This window comes from Choloepus didactylus, chromosome 3 (assembly GCF_015220235.1).
Source record: "Choloepus didactylus isolate mChoDid1 chromosome 3, mChoDid1.pri, whole genome shotgun sequence".
Classification (NCBI taxonomy): domain Eukaryota; kingdom Metazoa; phylum Chordata; class Mammalia; order Pilosa; family Megalonychidae; genus Choloepus; species Choloepus didactylus.
Genome location: NC_051309.1, coordinates 118,676,460 through 118,692,876, shown reverse-complemented (window position 1 = coordinate 118,692,876; position 16,417 = coordinate 118,676,460). Strand labels below are relative to the sequence as shown.

At 36.1% G+C, this 16,417-nt stretch overlaps 1 protein-coding gene across 1 annotated transcript in view; it reads left to right on the top strand.

Annotated features, from left to right (window-relative positions):
• Positions 1-14,300, top strand: part of COL25A1 (collagen type XXV alpha 1 chain) — a 504,164-nt gene extending 489,864 nt beyond the window's left edge. Inside the window, exons 30-34 of the mRNA XM_037830440.1 lie at positions 1,036-1,089; positions 5,423-5,476; positions 7,888-7,941; positions 12,187-12,264; positions 14,086-14,300. Coding sequence (XP_037686368.1) covers positions 1,036-1,089; positions 5,423-5,476; positions 7,888-7,941; positions 12,187-12,264; positions 14,086-14,187 — 342 coding nt within the window. The 3' untranslated portion in view covers positions 14,188-14,300. The remainder of the gene's footprint in view (positions 1-1,035; positions 1,090-5,422; positions 5,477-7,887; positions 7,942-12,186; positions 12,265-14,085) is intronic.
• The last annotated feature ends 2,117 nt before the right edge of the window (positions 14,301-16,417 follow it).

Sequence of the window (16,417 nt, the reverse complement as noted above, 5' to 3'; positions counted from 1 at the left end):
TGAGCTTTGAGTATAGGCAAGAATAAAAAAATCAGTTAAAATGATGAGAATTCATCAACCTTAGAATGAGTTTAAACTCTTGAATTCTTTCATCTCACAAGCTTCTAGCAGAATAAACCAAGGTAGTAGAACAAAAATAGGAATGAATACTATGCTGGAATAGTTCCTGCATTTGAATATGTTATAATAAATTCTTTGCAAATCTGAACATAGTCTTCCTGGAAATGACAAATATACTTGAAATCCTTGTTACATTTTTAAGAATCTGAAAGAAAACTCCAAGCTCTTCAACTATAAAAGCCTGCTTCAGGCAGTCGTTATTTTTAGTGGACCTCAGTGTTCCTATATTCATTCAAGTATTACCTTCTCTGCCTCAGAAATCTTAATCCTGAAACAGGCCAGAAGGCAATTATGCCATTAAATCATCCTGGCTGCCTGGTTTGGGTGTTGTAAGCCTAGTGACTTGAGCAGAACTTTCAAGAATAATCCCTTCGCTCTGAGCCCTGCCTCCAGCAGCCGCAGAAAGTTTGGTTTGAATGATTAAACGTGGTTGTCATTTATTTAATAATTTTTATAACACATACAACTGCTCCAGCCTCTTATAAACAACTAAGAACAAGGCTTCGGAGTACCTCTGGCAGGATGCAGAGAATGGGAATGGCACAGTGGATGTGAGGAAGAAGTGATGTGAAGGAAGAGCAAGTATATTATTCTTAAGATGATGGGGACAAAGTGAAGGAGTTCCATTTAGTAAGGGAGGAAATATATAATTCAGTGTGACATATGGCTTTTTCTGTGTGCCCTTCGTTGAAATATACAGTTACCTAATTCATTTTTTGCATGAATTTCTTGAAATAAATAAAGTGCTTGGAAGGGAGATGATTTGTCTTACTAACCTTCTAAGGTATCGTTCACCCAGGAGAAATCCAGGATAAATTGAAACTACTTTTCTTGCAGCACTTGTGATATCTCACATGACCTTATTTTTATTTATTTATTTATTTATTTATTTATTTATTTATTTATTTATTTTAGGGTACAGATGGCCCTATGGGACCCCATGGCCCTGCAGGTCCCAAAGGAGAAAGAGTAAGTTGTTCCTGAGGTATACTAAAGTAGCTTTTCTGTTGTAGTTGTGCTGAACTGTTCATTTTTCAGACAAGAAATTAAGAGCTGGGTAGCATTAAATGAAAATAGATACCATCTTGAGTTCCCTTCAGAGTCCCCAGACTGAGAGATGAGAACCACAAAGTATAAAATAGAATATGGCTGTCTTAATAAAAACAATGCACACATTTTCATAGCTAAAATGAATGGCTTATATTATTTTTCCTTAAACCATAAGGACGACGTTTTCATTTGGCCTTAATCCAGAAGGTGGAAGTCAATGGGGCTAAAATTTCCAGGACTAAATATTCTGGTTGATAAAGCTACTGTGTTCATTCAGAGTAAGTTATAACTTTTTTAAAAAGGAAATTACAAAACCTAAGTATATTCCTCCTCACAGTAATACATGCTCCCCCCCCACCTTTTTTTTTTTTTTAGCAAAAGAATAGCCTTTCTTTAACCATAAGGAAATAATTTCAGTGCATTATAAAACAAAAACCTTTCACTCCTCTTTCTATTGCTAGCTAGGCCATGTTTTCATATCCTTTGGAAGAAAAAAAAAGACATTCAGAAAGGAAGATAAATATCTGACACAAAAATATACTGTAGCATCAGCAGCTAATCATCTATCTGTCTGGGACTTTGCTCCCTCTTTCTCTATTTTTCTCCTACTTTTTCTTTTCCTCACCTTGGAAAACTCAGAAGTTCGTATGTGTGTGTCTGAGTGGAATAGTGTCATCAATTTCGCCAGCATCCAGTATGGGATATAAAGAAAGTAAAGAAAATGCTGAAATGATTTCACTGTGCAAGTTTGTGGTCTTTTAAAACTAGATAGATTTTCACCAGTCTGGGATATTTGCTTTAAAATAGAGGGATAGGTAGTGATTTCTTTGACATGCCTTCAAATTCCATAATTCTATGTTCTATGAAATGAATCCATTCATTCAGTAAATATTTATCAAAGGCTACTATGTACAAAACACAGTATTACATCCAGTATGAAGTGGAAACATTCTCCTCACATTTATATAAAGCCTGTTTTGCTCATCTGTTCCAGTGCATTGAATGATAGCATTATACTTGATTCATCCGTCCACAAACTTTTATTAATACTTTATATACGCTGAACACTGCAAAGGAAGCAGCTATTTTCCCTGACCTAGAAGAGTTTACAATCTAATTGCAGAGGAAAAAAAAATTTTTTTAAAGCAAGAAATAACCAGAGAATGCAAATAGTACGGGCTTATACATACAGTGATGAGAAAGACTGGCTTTATCCAAGAATGCTTATAGAAAAAGCTGAGTCCTAAGAAAGATTTAATCTAAAAGAGTATATATTCTCCCTAAATGTGAAATTGTAATTTCTAAGAGCAAACCAATGACTTCTGAAGATAAACTTAATTAAAAATAATATTTAAAAGCTAACAGCCCCAACACTGCTGACACAGATGCGCTTTCAAGCATTATATCAAGAAATCCAGTGCATGTACTAAAAATGGAGCAGCAAATCTTAAGCAATCCTTTGGCAGAATGCCCTGGGGCTCAAGAGGGTTTACCGTTTGGTAAATCAGCTGCTACTTCCGATAGCTTCACAGTGTCACAGGAGTATCAGGTCTCACTGCTGGGGCAGAATTAACCAGGAGAGCAAATGAAATCGCTAAGAATTTGGGGAGGCATAGTTTAAGTCAAATGGTGTGCAGTGTAAAGTGTTACACTTGTATTTACTCAGCATGCTAACTATCTTAACTGGATCAAATATCTGTTCTCTACAAGTGTCCCTCACCCAAAGTGCTAAACTGGAGTGTGATCCTCAAAGTTAATTGACTGAGGCACCATCTGAACTCTCTTGACAAAGTTTCAAATTTTAAAGAGGTAGGAGTCAGAAAAAGGAGGCATTCTAGAATAATTCCTCAGTGTATACATGCAAATTAAAGAGTCTGAGTGAAATTAGACCAGCCTAAAAGAACTCAGGCATTTGACAGGCAATGTTAATTATAAAGTGTCAGGTAAATGATTGACAGCATTAGTATTCAATTCCTCAAGTACCTTATGCTTCCTCTCTTCGTTGGGCCTTGTAACTGCTTCAAAACTCTGTGAAGTGTATTACGTTTGAAAGGTTCAGAAGTTCCTTTGGAATTACTTAATCCCAGAAAAGAAGTTGCATATTCAGTCTCTGTGTTAATATTTCATTCCTCAAAATATTGAAGCTGGAACCATTAGGATGCTTTGGGCTGTGAGCAAGAGAACCCCAGCTCAAAATGGTTTGTTGCTGAGTTGGCTTTGTGTGCAGGCCACAGGCAGGCTGGTTGGGGCAGTTCCGAGTGTCACATCCATTAAATCAATGGTGGAAAATACAGAGATGGTATCCTCCTCTTTCTCTTTCTTACTGGTAAAGAATAGTGAGGAAAATATTATTCCCCATTAACTTCCCAACAGATTTTCCTGACTTCTCACTGGCCAACATTCAGTCATATGCACATTTCTGAAGGTGAAACTGGTGAGAGAAATAGAATTGTTATTAGCTTAAAGTAATTATCTGAGGAGGGCAATTCCTTGAGAGAAGTTCTGGGAAAAATATTCTAGAGGCAGTTTTATTCAAACAAGCCAAGGTATACTTGTTATTAAAACAAAATAATGTCATGTTTTCAATCAGAGAAGGAGGAAGAGAGTAGGTATATCAAAATAACCTGTGGAGTTTTTTCAAACTAGACCTATATAAGGTTATGCGAACCCTCCCTTTCAATCCCCACTTCCCACACACAACACACACAGAGTTTTAAAAACTGTGAATAACACTACCAGATCAAACTGAAAGAAAATGATTTTAAATGACTGCTCTGTGAGTTGCCAAGCCCTTTTCATTAAAAACAACATCTCTAATGGTATAAAACTAATAATAGCTATTATTTATGGAACATATTATATACCAACATAGAATTTCCTATGTTATATTCATGTTTAATCTTCAGAACAATTCTTGCAGAATATGCATTATTATTCTCATTTTACAGCAAATGAACTAAGGCACAGAAAGGTAAGAAAGCTGTCCAAGGCCACACAGCCAGTAAGTGACAGAACTGGAATTCAAATTTACATCTGTTTTGTTTCAAAGCCCAGACACTTCCCTAAATGTAATTGCTGCTCTTTTTTAGTAATAACCATAAAGTAACAATGAATACAAGTTCAAAAAGCTTTTACCAAATTTATTTTTAATAATTTCATATATCTTAAAGAGCTATACTTTATGCACCTCTAGGTAATGGTGCCAGTTAGCTCTACCAACCCCTGTAGTTTAGATTATAGTAGAATGTTAATATTGACCTGAATCTGGAATACAGAGAAACACGAGCATAATATGTGGTTCCACATGAACAGTTATCAGCAGAGTTTGGCATTTTACCCAAAAAAGATTTACTAACTGTTAAACTACTTCAAGAGCATGAATAAAGAAGGTAACATTTTCTATTTGGCTACTTATATAAACATCACAGTTAGTACTGAAGTAACACTTAATTACTTCAGTAATTTTAAAGCACTTAAATAGTCACTTTAAAGCAACTAACAAACACTTGAGTTTTGGAGATGGCAGCAGAAGAAAACACAATTTGAAATGCAGAACACCTTTTTCTCTGACTATGATCACAATTAATTCATAGTCATAGCAGCATTTCTAATAACATTTATTCTTTACAAGCATTCATGAATATCATTTAAGCTGGGGCAAGCCAGTTTTTTAAACAGGAAGTCAGAGAGAGAGTAAAATAATATATACCTACCTTACCAGGCATTTAGTGGAAGGAATAAAAGTTTTTTTAAACTCCATTTTTTTGGTAGATAAGCAAAACAGGTACATGACTATTGATTCAGATTGATTCATTTATTCAACAGTTCCTGGTGCATCAGCCACTATTCTAAATACCATGGCTTAGTACTTAGATTGATACTAAGTACTAAGACATATTCCAGCGAGGGCAGCAGAGAATCAACAGGCTAACACATGCGTGCCTCCTGGTGAGGGAAGTGCCATGAAGAAAAATACAGCTCCATAAAGATGGGACAGTCAAGGAAGACCTCGCTGAAGAAGAGACATTTGACTGAAAAAAAAACGGAAGGCATTTCATTCTTACAATTTTTTAAGTAGTAACTTAAAATAATTAGTAGCAAAAAAAAATGCTTCACACTAACGCCAAAGATACTCAGTTGCAGCGTTCTAAATATTCAAATCCCTTCACTCAACTGGGCAGCAGTGGTCTCTTATTTCCTTCTCTCCCAGGTAATTAAGTGTACTATTTGTTCTTTCCACCTTTCATTTTAGGGTGAAAAAGGAGCTACCGGAGAGCCAGGACCCAGAGGGCCCTACGGTCTGCCTGTGAGTTCATGGTCACGCGTGCGCTGCCACCACCTTCAGCATGCAAAGATGACCTGTCACTGAGGCGGTTACCCCTTCCCGTGGGCACACTAATCCCATCAGAGGAGCAAGGAACAATCCACTAATTATCTAAAATACCGATAGGGCCGTGACCTTCAGAAATACGACATGGTGGTTCAGCCCCTGGTCCTGCCCCGCTCCTCCCACGCCCTGCAGCATGGGCAGACACGTACCCACGCCCGTCCTGCGACTGGGAGGGGCGCCGATTGTCAGGATTCTCCCTGTCAAATAACACCCTGCTGTGCCATTTGCCTGGACGTCCATCACTGGCACTTCTTGGGAGGTCACTGTATCCAAAAATTGTATGAGGAAGCTTTATTTAAAACAACTTTCTTCAGATTTTTTTTTCTTTTCTCATAGGTTATATACTAAAACTACTCTTGCTGATAAAAGTGAATTTTCAAATTAAGTTGATATCGACAATGACTTTTATATTTCTGCACTTTCTAAATTACTGTGATGGCAAATGATCTTCAGAACATAGAATGTTAATAGCATTCTATCTTCTGAAAATTCCCAAATACACAGAAATCAAATTGGTTTACTCCACCTTTAGGATAATTATAATTGATTCCACAGGATAGGATAGAACTACAGTAAAAACGTATGTTAAGATTTTTCACTTCTACATACCTTCCACATACTTTTTATAAACTCAAATAATAAATTTAAACCATAATTACTTCAGAGCTAAAAAAAAAAAAAAGATGCGTTTGAAATAGATTTCAAAATCTAGTTGATGGAAGCAAAGCAAACTCTCAGTGACTTTGGGTGGATCAGTCATGTGACACGATAGGGTCATCAATGTGATTATCATAGCATGGGGGTGAAGTTGTCATCCTTGCACAACTTCAAGGATGTATGTTATATCTGGGGGTCTTCATTTACAAAGTTGACTTAGAAACAGTTTGTAAGTAGCTACCTTCTCACCCTGTATATTTACACATAAGATGCACATCTAGACAGATTGAAACTACATTAACAAAAACACTTTTCACATTCTTTACTCATTTATGAGCTAATGACTAAGTTATTAAAGTGGCACAAAGCATTGATTCACATACTCTGTTAGTGCTGGTGTGTGTGTTTTTGATTCTACTAAACAGTAGTTTTGCTTTTGACTTACTCCTGGTCTGATAACTTGGATACCAAGTGTCATTAACTTCAGCAAAATATCAGCTTATTTAACCTTATATATAGTCAAAATTCTGTGAGACTTAACTGCAACATTAACCATCACTTCACCCAATTTAATGAAAGAAATTTGTGTTACTAATCAACAGAGACGTTCACATTCTGAAGTACTAGTTCTAATGTTACTGTTGCATGCCCAAGCAGCCTTAAAAAAAAACAATAACTTATTCATGAAACTTAGGAACACTAATGTAGCTACTGTGGTTCTTTGGCAGGGGAAAGATGGAGAGCCTGGTCTTGATGTAAGTAATACATACAATACACATCTTCCTGTCGTGATAGATGCTGATGGTCTCCATCATCAATAACGTCAACAATACTTATTTTTTCCATGCATAGAGCTGTGCAAACAGCATATATTGCTGTGCATGCAGACAGCAATATAAAAGATACCACTGGTATTTGCATGAGATAAACATAGAAGCAAAAACAGAGTAAGCTGGTATAGAATTAATAACTGACAGGGGATAGTGGCACTTCAGAATGCTTTCCCAAAATAGGGTCATTCTTAATGCCAGCAATTGAACCACTTATGTAAAAATATGCATAAAATCAAAATACTTCTCACATACTACCCTTAGGGAATGATATATTTACTCTCAAAGCTGTTACATATTATCTTCTCCCCTTAATGTAAAGACCCTATATATCTATGCTAACATAATTTTATGAAAATAGAGAATGTCAAAAGCAAATGCTTCTAGAAACTATTACTGCTTATCATGTACTATGTGAATAATAATGGTAACAAAAGAAATAACCACTATTTACTGAGCACCTATTATGTGCAGGCATCATGCTAGCACTTTATATATATCGCTTCATTTATGCTCACAACACAGTCAAGGAAACAAAATGGAGAGAGGTAAGTAGTCACACAAATCAGTGAACGTACCAGGATTCAAACTGGTATCCTAGTGTTCTTTCCACTCTGCATTTCTTAGGAGAAAAGGCAAGAAACCTGTTGTATATAGATAACTGAGACATTAGAAAACTATTATTTCTAAGTACTCTTTTACCTATTTGAGTTTTGAGTTTGTTTGACATGCCATTTTTCTTTACATTTGAGTTCAGAAACATGAAATCCTAATTTTTTTCAATTTAATATTGCCACAGTTAGGCCAATAGATATTTCTGGGTTTCTTTTTTTCCTACAGGGCTTCCCTGGTCCACGAGGAGAGAAGGGTGATCTAGGAGAAAAAGGAGAAAAGGTGACTTCTCCACCCTAGCATGTGCCTTGTTTTGCTCTTTCTCATGCTGTCAGCATTGCTGTTCAACCTGTATGATTCCGTCATACACCTAATCTTTCTCCATCCGGTGCACCAAAAATACACTATGTCTGATCTAAGGAATCAGATCTTCAAAGAGTAAAAGGCCTACAGTACTAGAAATGAGAGCATCGCCAGCCTAGAATAAAAATTATCATCTCCAGATTTACAAATTACAATCTTTCCACCACCTGATACCAATTTGGCAATAAATTTAATGGCCAGGGACTCTTGAAAATGTAAAAAAAAAAGGGCATTAATTGCATTAAAGGAAAATTAAATTGCACAAATCTGCAGTGGTCTTGTCAGAGCTCCCTATCACTGTAAAACCAGCATCTTATTTATCTTCTCAACATTCTCAGTAGAGAAACAGAAGATTGTTCAGTATCTTCATTTTTTTGGTTGGAAAAAGAAGGGCAAGCAATGTGAGTGATAAACCACAGTGAGTCCATTAGGAGCTAGGACCTGCCACTCTCAGTTTTGGTGCTGACAGTTGTAGCTTTTTTCAAATACAGATACTGGAGTATTTTATGACCTTAATGTTCAGGTTTTATCTAAGGAGTAATAGCTCCAAGGTATACAGGACCCAGCATCAGGCAAAATGGTTTTGTCTGAAACCAAAATTTCGATTATGGATTTTAAAAATAATTTTTCCCTTCCCTGTCTCGTTCTTTTCTCTTTCAATCTCTGCCTGTCTCATTTTGTCTCTCAGTCTCTCTCTCTCAATCTCCCTCTCTCTTTCTCCCTCTCCTTCTCTCTCCTTCTCTTCACTTTGCTTGGGTCTTTGGCCTAATAATAGATCTAAGAAGAATTTTTTAACTTGGCAAAATTTAGCACCTCAGTAGGATAGTGAAAATCTGTAAGTCGATGACTGAAATCATGCTTTCATGGTGAGATTTAAACCAATTCTCTTTCTCAGATTAATTTCTGTCCTGCCATACTTAACACCACACTGTTTTTAAAACCCCGTAAAGCCTCTTGAAAGTCCCTTGACTTTCCTAGCTATTGAAAAGCAAGGCCAAATCAGAATTGTCAAAGTCTATTAAGCCGGCTATGCATTTTTTAGGCCTTAAACTTTATTTAGCCTTCCATTGGTAAGAGAGACCACATGAATGGTTATCTAAAAGCACCTTCTGCATCATCCTTATCGTCACAGTTATTGCACACTATGTGCTTTCCCAAGAGCTCTACATGTGTCTTTTAATCCTCATAACAATTCCGTGAGGTTAATGTTATTATCCCCATTTGACAGATAAGGAATCGAGACATAAAAATTTCCTTTAATCTGAATTATAAAATTCTAAACTATAAAATAAACATGTTTTGAGATAAATTGTGCATGCCTGCTTTTAGTCCAGGTGTGTGTGCTTTGAGATTACATGTATTTATATGTACCTAATTGGTTTGAGTCTAAAATCATATTCAATCAAAAATAGGTCACCATTATAAGGATGCTCATTTTTATGTTTTTAAGCAAGCCAGAAACTACTAGTATTATAACTTACAAAAATATAAAGCTATGAGTTTAATCCTCAGAATAATGTAAATCACCTACACAGAAATATTTCCGTATCGCAGAATCCATGATTAGAGGCTTTACATTTAGGAAAATTAGATTCTAAATTTGAACACTTTCTGCATACACTTTTTGACATGGGAAATGAAAATTAGCAAGAGGCTTCAGGTGTTCATACCCACGACAGATAGTTTTATGATACATGGAAAATCACTACCTTTTACAAATGGATATTGATTAACAATAACATTGATACATTATTCTTTGTACAGTAGTGTCTGTTTTCCATGAAACTTGAGGTTCACTAAAATATTCCTGAAAAATGATTCCCATAGCCTGTCACAATCAACATTCATATGACAATATTTTTGTGTTGAGTGGTTAAGCTGAGCTGATTTACCAATCAAACAATAGTTGAATTCTAAATTCATACCCAACACTCCTGGTCTCAGTCACGCCTAAGTGAAGAAGAGTCCACAGGCTCCTGGGAGGAAAGAGCTCATCTAAACAAGCTGAAGTCAGCTTGATGTCATGGCACTTGATGTCATGGCATGCTAAGGAAGGATGTCAATTCATCTTGCCGTAGTGAGCAGTCCACTGCAGTATGCTCCGCCCATCTTTGTTCCTATCACACCTGCTTTCGCTTCACACTGGCTTCTCCGGGCTTTGTCTTTGACAGTGATCAACTAAACCACTAAGAATTTTTCTTTCTTTCTTCAGCGTTAAGGAAACCCAAATGTTCTTTATTGTGAGCCTTCTGTTAAAATCTTTTTGGCACACAGGAGATAAATGAGGCGCTTTCATGCACTGTCAAAATGAGTGTATTAATTTGAATGTATATCACATACATTTTCTGTCATGTCGATGTCTTTTCACCTTTGAATATTCATGTTGTTTTGCTTCAGAAATTATTTATTAGTTTTATTGTAACTGCCGTCCTGATTGCAAAATGAATACACTAAATATGTATTGTATAGAATTTCGTATTCTGTACGGCACCAACTCCCTGTCTATAAATATGCAAGATGTTTATGTTAATGTGAAACAGCTGAGGTGCATTCCTTCCTTCTCCTCCTTTTGCCTCCTTTCCTTAATTCCTCCATCCCTATGATCCATGCAGAAATCCCACAACCTTTACTTTGATTGCTAAATACTAATTTCCATGGCTACATTCCCACCATATAATTATCCCACTGCCTTCGTTTTTAGTGTTAGCTCTACTGAGTCCAAATTATTTTTCCTACCTTTAACCGCCTTTTTTTTTTTTTTTTTTTTTTTTTTTGCTTTTGTTATATTGTAAGCTGGAAACTCATTTACCATTGAAAATACCTGGCATGAGATCACTATGTGAATGAATTAAAGAGGGTCCCTGGGTTTATAAATAAGTCTCTTTCTCCAATTGGCATTGCTAAGAAGTTTGGCACTTTTAAAATTTGTTTGCCTGAACTAATAAAGGAAATTCTTTGCTTTAAAAGATTTAGTTTCCTAAAAAGGACTGTTAAAGGAAATAGAAGCACATTTTTAATACACTGAATTTTTTCAGAGCTACAAAAAAAAAATCAAAAAATTTGATAACATCTTGAAAAAATAGAAGCTGTTAATATTCCTTCTTTTTCCTCTGGCTCAAAGTAGTTTTCATCTGTTAGAGGATTAGAAAAAAGCAAGTTGACAGATACTGAAAATTGGATATAGTATCCATTATTCCTCTGAACTTCACTTGCCATTGGCTGGCTTCAACACAATTAGTACACATCATCCTAGCCAGATCTGTGGCAGAGACACCTAATTCACAATGTCAGAGGTGTTGTAGTCTAAGTCAGCACCGATCTTTCTTTCTGAGGTGTTGGCTTTTTAGATCTCCTTCCTTCTTCTTGTTGCACATCTTAAATAAAATCCTACATACGGCTGCCCAGTATCCATTCATACACTAACACTCTGAATGTATAATTTATTTCTTATAACATTAAGCCTTACCCAAACCAGAAAACAGTGGTAAATGCCCTTCCAGACTTTTATTGGCTGAACCATCTTTTGAACCACCATATTTCCCCCCTAAATAAAACCTGTCTTTTATCTAAACCCTTGTATCCACAGGGGGAAAAGGGAAAGAAAGGCAAAAAGGGGCCTAAAGGGGAGAAAGGAGAACAGGGTGCTCCTGGATTAGATGCACCCTGCCCGTTGGTATGTCTGACTCATGGAACTCTGTCTCCAGATGTCATGTTTGAAGAGATAAGATGGGAGAAGAGCAAGCTGGAGGGACCGGTAACAGGACACTGTTTGGGGTCATTTAGCATAGACTGAAGGCTATGGGAAACATCTATCTCGGATAATCCTGATACATTCCACACCTTGTCCCTGCCCACTTGCTCCACCTGCTCCACCTGGTTTCTTAACATCCAGGTATCAAAATACAACTAAAACCTGAATATCCAATCTGCTGAGGAACCAACGCTATTCCATATGCTTCAAGAGGTCACCGTTCCTCAGACAAGCCCTTATAGGAAAATGCCTAGCTAGCTCTGTTTTATTTTGTCCACCTTCTCCAGATGTTACTTTTTCCTGCAGAATTGCTCTTCTCCCAGCCTTTTGTTGTTGTAGTTATTTCTTTAGCAGAATGTGTACTTAAGTGATTTCTTGTGATAGTAACGTTATGAGTTAATCTTTACAAACAGGGATTCCGTGGCGTTAAGGGGGAAAAAGGGGAGCCAGGCCAGCCTGGCCTGGATGGGCTGGATGCCCCTTGCCAATTGGTACAGTATTTCTCTTTCCTACCCTCCTGCATGTGATTCCTTTGTTTATTATATAGTCATATCTATTGGTGTAAAGTGGTGCTTTCTGGAGCAAGCTTTACATGATAAAACACTAAACGCATGTGCATGAACAGCTCCTTCAATGACTCAGCAAAGTGAAGAGAGCAAGCACGGGTTTTTATCAACGAATGCAAATTAACCTCCTGGCATTGTTCTCACAACTGACATGACCATCATACCTGTGTTCTTTGGAATTTTAATTCATTCAGTAACTATAAAGATTACCTTAAAATTAAGTCAACGTTTTCTATGTAAAGGCACTGATAGACCGTAACTTTTATTTTTACCCCATGTATAACTTTTTTTTTTCTCCTATGTAAAACTTTTTTCTCTTTTTCTGTAAACGAAATGGAGGCATTTTTGCCTTTCACTAAATTTTTGTCAGGCTATAAATAATGCCAAACAATAGAGTTACACTTCTGTGGTCAAAAGTTAATGGATTCAAGGGAATGCTGTTAAGAGACCATAAGGAAGAAAACCAAACTTCTCTGTGCTTCTAAAGGTGATACTTGTCTGCAGCCCAAACCTTCTTCTTTGTCACGTAACCTTTTCAATATAATGGTCTCTCCTTCTGAAACTCACTTTCCTAAAGTAGACAGAATCCCCTATCTCCATTGGCATGAACTCAAAATCCTCCTTGTACTAAAATCTAAAATTCTACCAGTTGATCCTTCTCCTTGTACCAATCTGGCATTACTGAATTTTTTCCCAAATATATTATAAAGCTACTTCAAATTTTTCTATATTTAAGAGGAAAGTACATTCATGTCTTCTGAGGTATAAAGAAAAAATTTTAATGGTTGAATTAATTATTGTATTTGGTCTGCATGTTTTTATATTATTCTTCAGTTCTAAGCATGATTCTTTACAGATAAATTTCTACTTTTCAAGTCTTTTAAGTTATTTTAGTCAGTCAATAATTATAATTAGAAAATCTCCATGTGAAGTGCTATCTTTTATTTTGTTTGCTTGTTATTGGTAATAAATCATATTTGATAATCATTTAATTGGAGGAAAACACAGCATGCTTTCATAATATACCAATTCTTCCTGCCTTATTTGTATCATTTGTATCTGAAGAATCCTTACGCTTCAAATTGAATAAATTTTGCAACATTTAGGAACCTCTTGTTTATTCAGAATTTGCTAATTGTCTTCTGAAGAGTTTTAATAGATGGGAAAACTGTTGAACGCTATAAATAAGATTTTATTAAAAAATTTATTTTAAGTCAATTAATTGAATATACTCTATTATACTTGCTTTAAATACAGGAAAGCAAAAATACCAACATGTTAATATCTTTAAACTTCAGATAGAAATGGCTCATCATTGATGATTCATCATTATCATGCATTAAGCCATAGACCATAGTGACCAAGAAGTCATTTCACTTAACCTAATAAGGATCACTGTAAAGTGTATATAAATAAAATTAAGAGCCACAGTGCTGGCTTATTATCTAAAGATATAACTGTGAGTAGACCACTGTGCTTTGTAAGTTGCTTTTTCAAAACTAGGCATAGCTCTTTCTGTACTTTATGTATTTTCAAAATGTATACTCTCTCTGGAAAGCATTTTAATTTTCTTCAATTTAGCTAACGTTGGGTAATACATTGGGAGTTGTAATTAGGAAAAGATGGCTGTGACTGAAGCCACCTAACGGGTAGAGATACTGGTTTTTAAGCCTGTGAGCATGTGAATTTTGAAGTATAATCACTCTTGTGGGGCCCGAGGAATACTTTTTCTTCTCTTTTAAACAGGGACCAGATGGGTTACCCATGCCTGGCTGTTGGCAAAAGGTAGGCTGTGTTTCAGAATTATTTCTAAAAAGAGTACTCTCCCTTTCTCTTATCCTGGGCTAGCCTTTTCCATTCTGAACAACAGATCTTTTAAATTTGACATTCCCGAAAGTTGTTTGGGTGTTAAAAACAAAAAAGTCCATCTTCCAGACTATCTCTTGTTGAACATACTTACTGCTGATTTCTCACTAAGCTGATGAGTGAAAACAATTCTTAGCAAATATAATTTGGAACCTTCCGTATGAGACTCTTCGGAATGGAATGAGGTGGAGCATCTTGATAATGGTTTGCTTGTCTCTCAATAAAATCCTTGTCCTCCTACTGTTTATAACTATTCTTAATTTTGATTCTTATTCTATTTATACTCAATAACTTAGATAAATATGCAAATACATGGTAGAACCCTGTCAGTGTTAGTCACAAAGTTGAGAAAGCAGAAAATATACGTATTATGAGCAATTTTTTTTCTTAAATGATGTCTGATTTATGTAGAAGGACCTGGTTACATTTAAGTTCTTTTACAAAGGCTGTGTGAAAAGCCCTTTCATATAAAGGATATCGTTTCCTGTAATCCTCAAAATAACCCTATAAGGTGTTATTATCTTCAGTGATACAGATGAAGAAACTGTGGTTCAGAGAGGCCAACTTCTTCCAAAGATGCAGAGCGAGCGTATAACAAAGCTAGGAGAAGTAGACAATGGAAAGCAGTGACAGCACTTTAAGCAGGAAAGAGACCTAGATGAGATGTGCTACTCAGAGAATACCACGCCTTTACACAGTAATGGTGTGAACATAATTATAAGAGTGTGCATATGTACTGAACGAAAAAGGAATACCATTAATGCAAAAAAAAAAAAAAAGTTAGGGGGAAGTATGCAAGTTGCTTTGAAATTTAAGACAACTTTCTCCAATATCTTGTGGTTTATTCAGCAAAACTATAACAAAGCTATGTAGGACGGAAAAAGAGATGAGAGGAAATTGACTCTCGTGGTTACCTCTCACCCCAGCAATCCCAGTGGTGGGGAGATCTTGTGTAACTCATTGCCTTGCTTAACCAGTTTCATCCATCCAAACCAGAGAAAGAAAATCCTTCCTCTCAGTAACATCATTTATTTAGTAGCTTCCCATACTCCACTTTCAGGCTGTGAGGTAATTAGCTTGATCATATCTGAAGTGAAGTGGTTCTCAGGAAGCTGGGTCTGTCATCATATTCTTCTTCACCTGGGAAAACTATCCTTTTACCATAAGAACCCTCATTCATAGAATTTTTAATAACTTTCTGAGCTGGAATCACCATTTACTCTTTACCCTTTGCCCTATAAAATAATACTATAATGATTTTTGAAATTCAGTCATTAGCACACTTTACATAGAGGGAGATGTGAAAGGCTTACATTATCCAGCCTTCTGACACCACTCAGAACTTGGGTTCATGTTTGTTTTTGCCTCTAACCATCTTGCTTTTTTTAAGAGTGTAATAATGGCAAAAGCATCATCCTTTTGGTTCACAGAACAGCCAAATCCACTGGTAATGTGAATAGCTACAGGAAATCAGAAATTTCCCTTTCAAGTATACATTTTTCCACAGAGTAGTTACTGTATTCTACATAAGATTAAGGATTTCATGAATCTAGAATCTTATTTGAAAAATAATAACTCTGATAAAACTTCAGTATTACTTAACACACTCCCCAACACACATAAATGCAAATAATTCTGACCAACCCCTCCTGACCAAAAGAAGAGAGAGAAAGAGAAGGAAGGAAGGAAGAGAAGGAAGAGAAGGAAGAAAAGGAAGGAAGGAAGGAAGGAAAGAAGGAAGGAAGGAAGGAAAGAAGGAAGGAAGGAAGGAAGGGGGAGGGATGGAGGGAGGAAGGAAGGAAGAGGGAGGGAGGGAAAGGGAAAAAAGCATAGAAGGAAGGAAAGAAAATTCATTAGAAGAATTAAATTTTCTCTCTTATGTGGTTAACTTAGCCATTTCAAATATACTGCCTATCAAAGCTAATTATTTTTAAACATTTAAAAAAAAAAACAGTAGATTGCATTTGGAAGTACTATTTTACATGAGCCACCCTTTTAAACACTGTTTGTCTGTGAGGTCCTAGAACATGGTGCAAATGTTTTGTTGGACTTAAAATTCCAGTGTGACAGTGATGCTCATCACTGTGATTAATTAACAAGTCTTCTTGGTAGTACTACTCTAATACTTTTTCATGCAGAGCTATTTGATCTTGGTTTAAATTACTTTTCCTCCTGAATATAGTTCAATCTCCTAGATTTGCCAACACAGAAA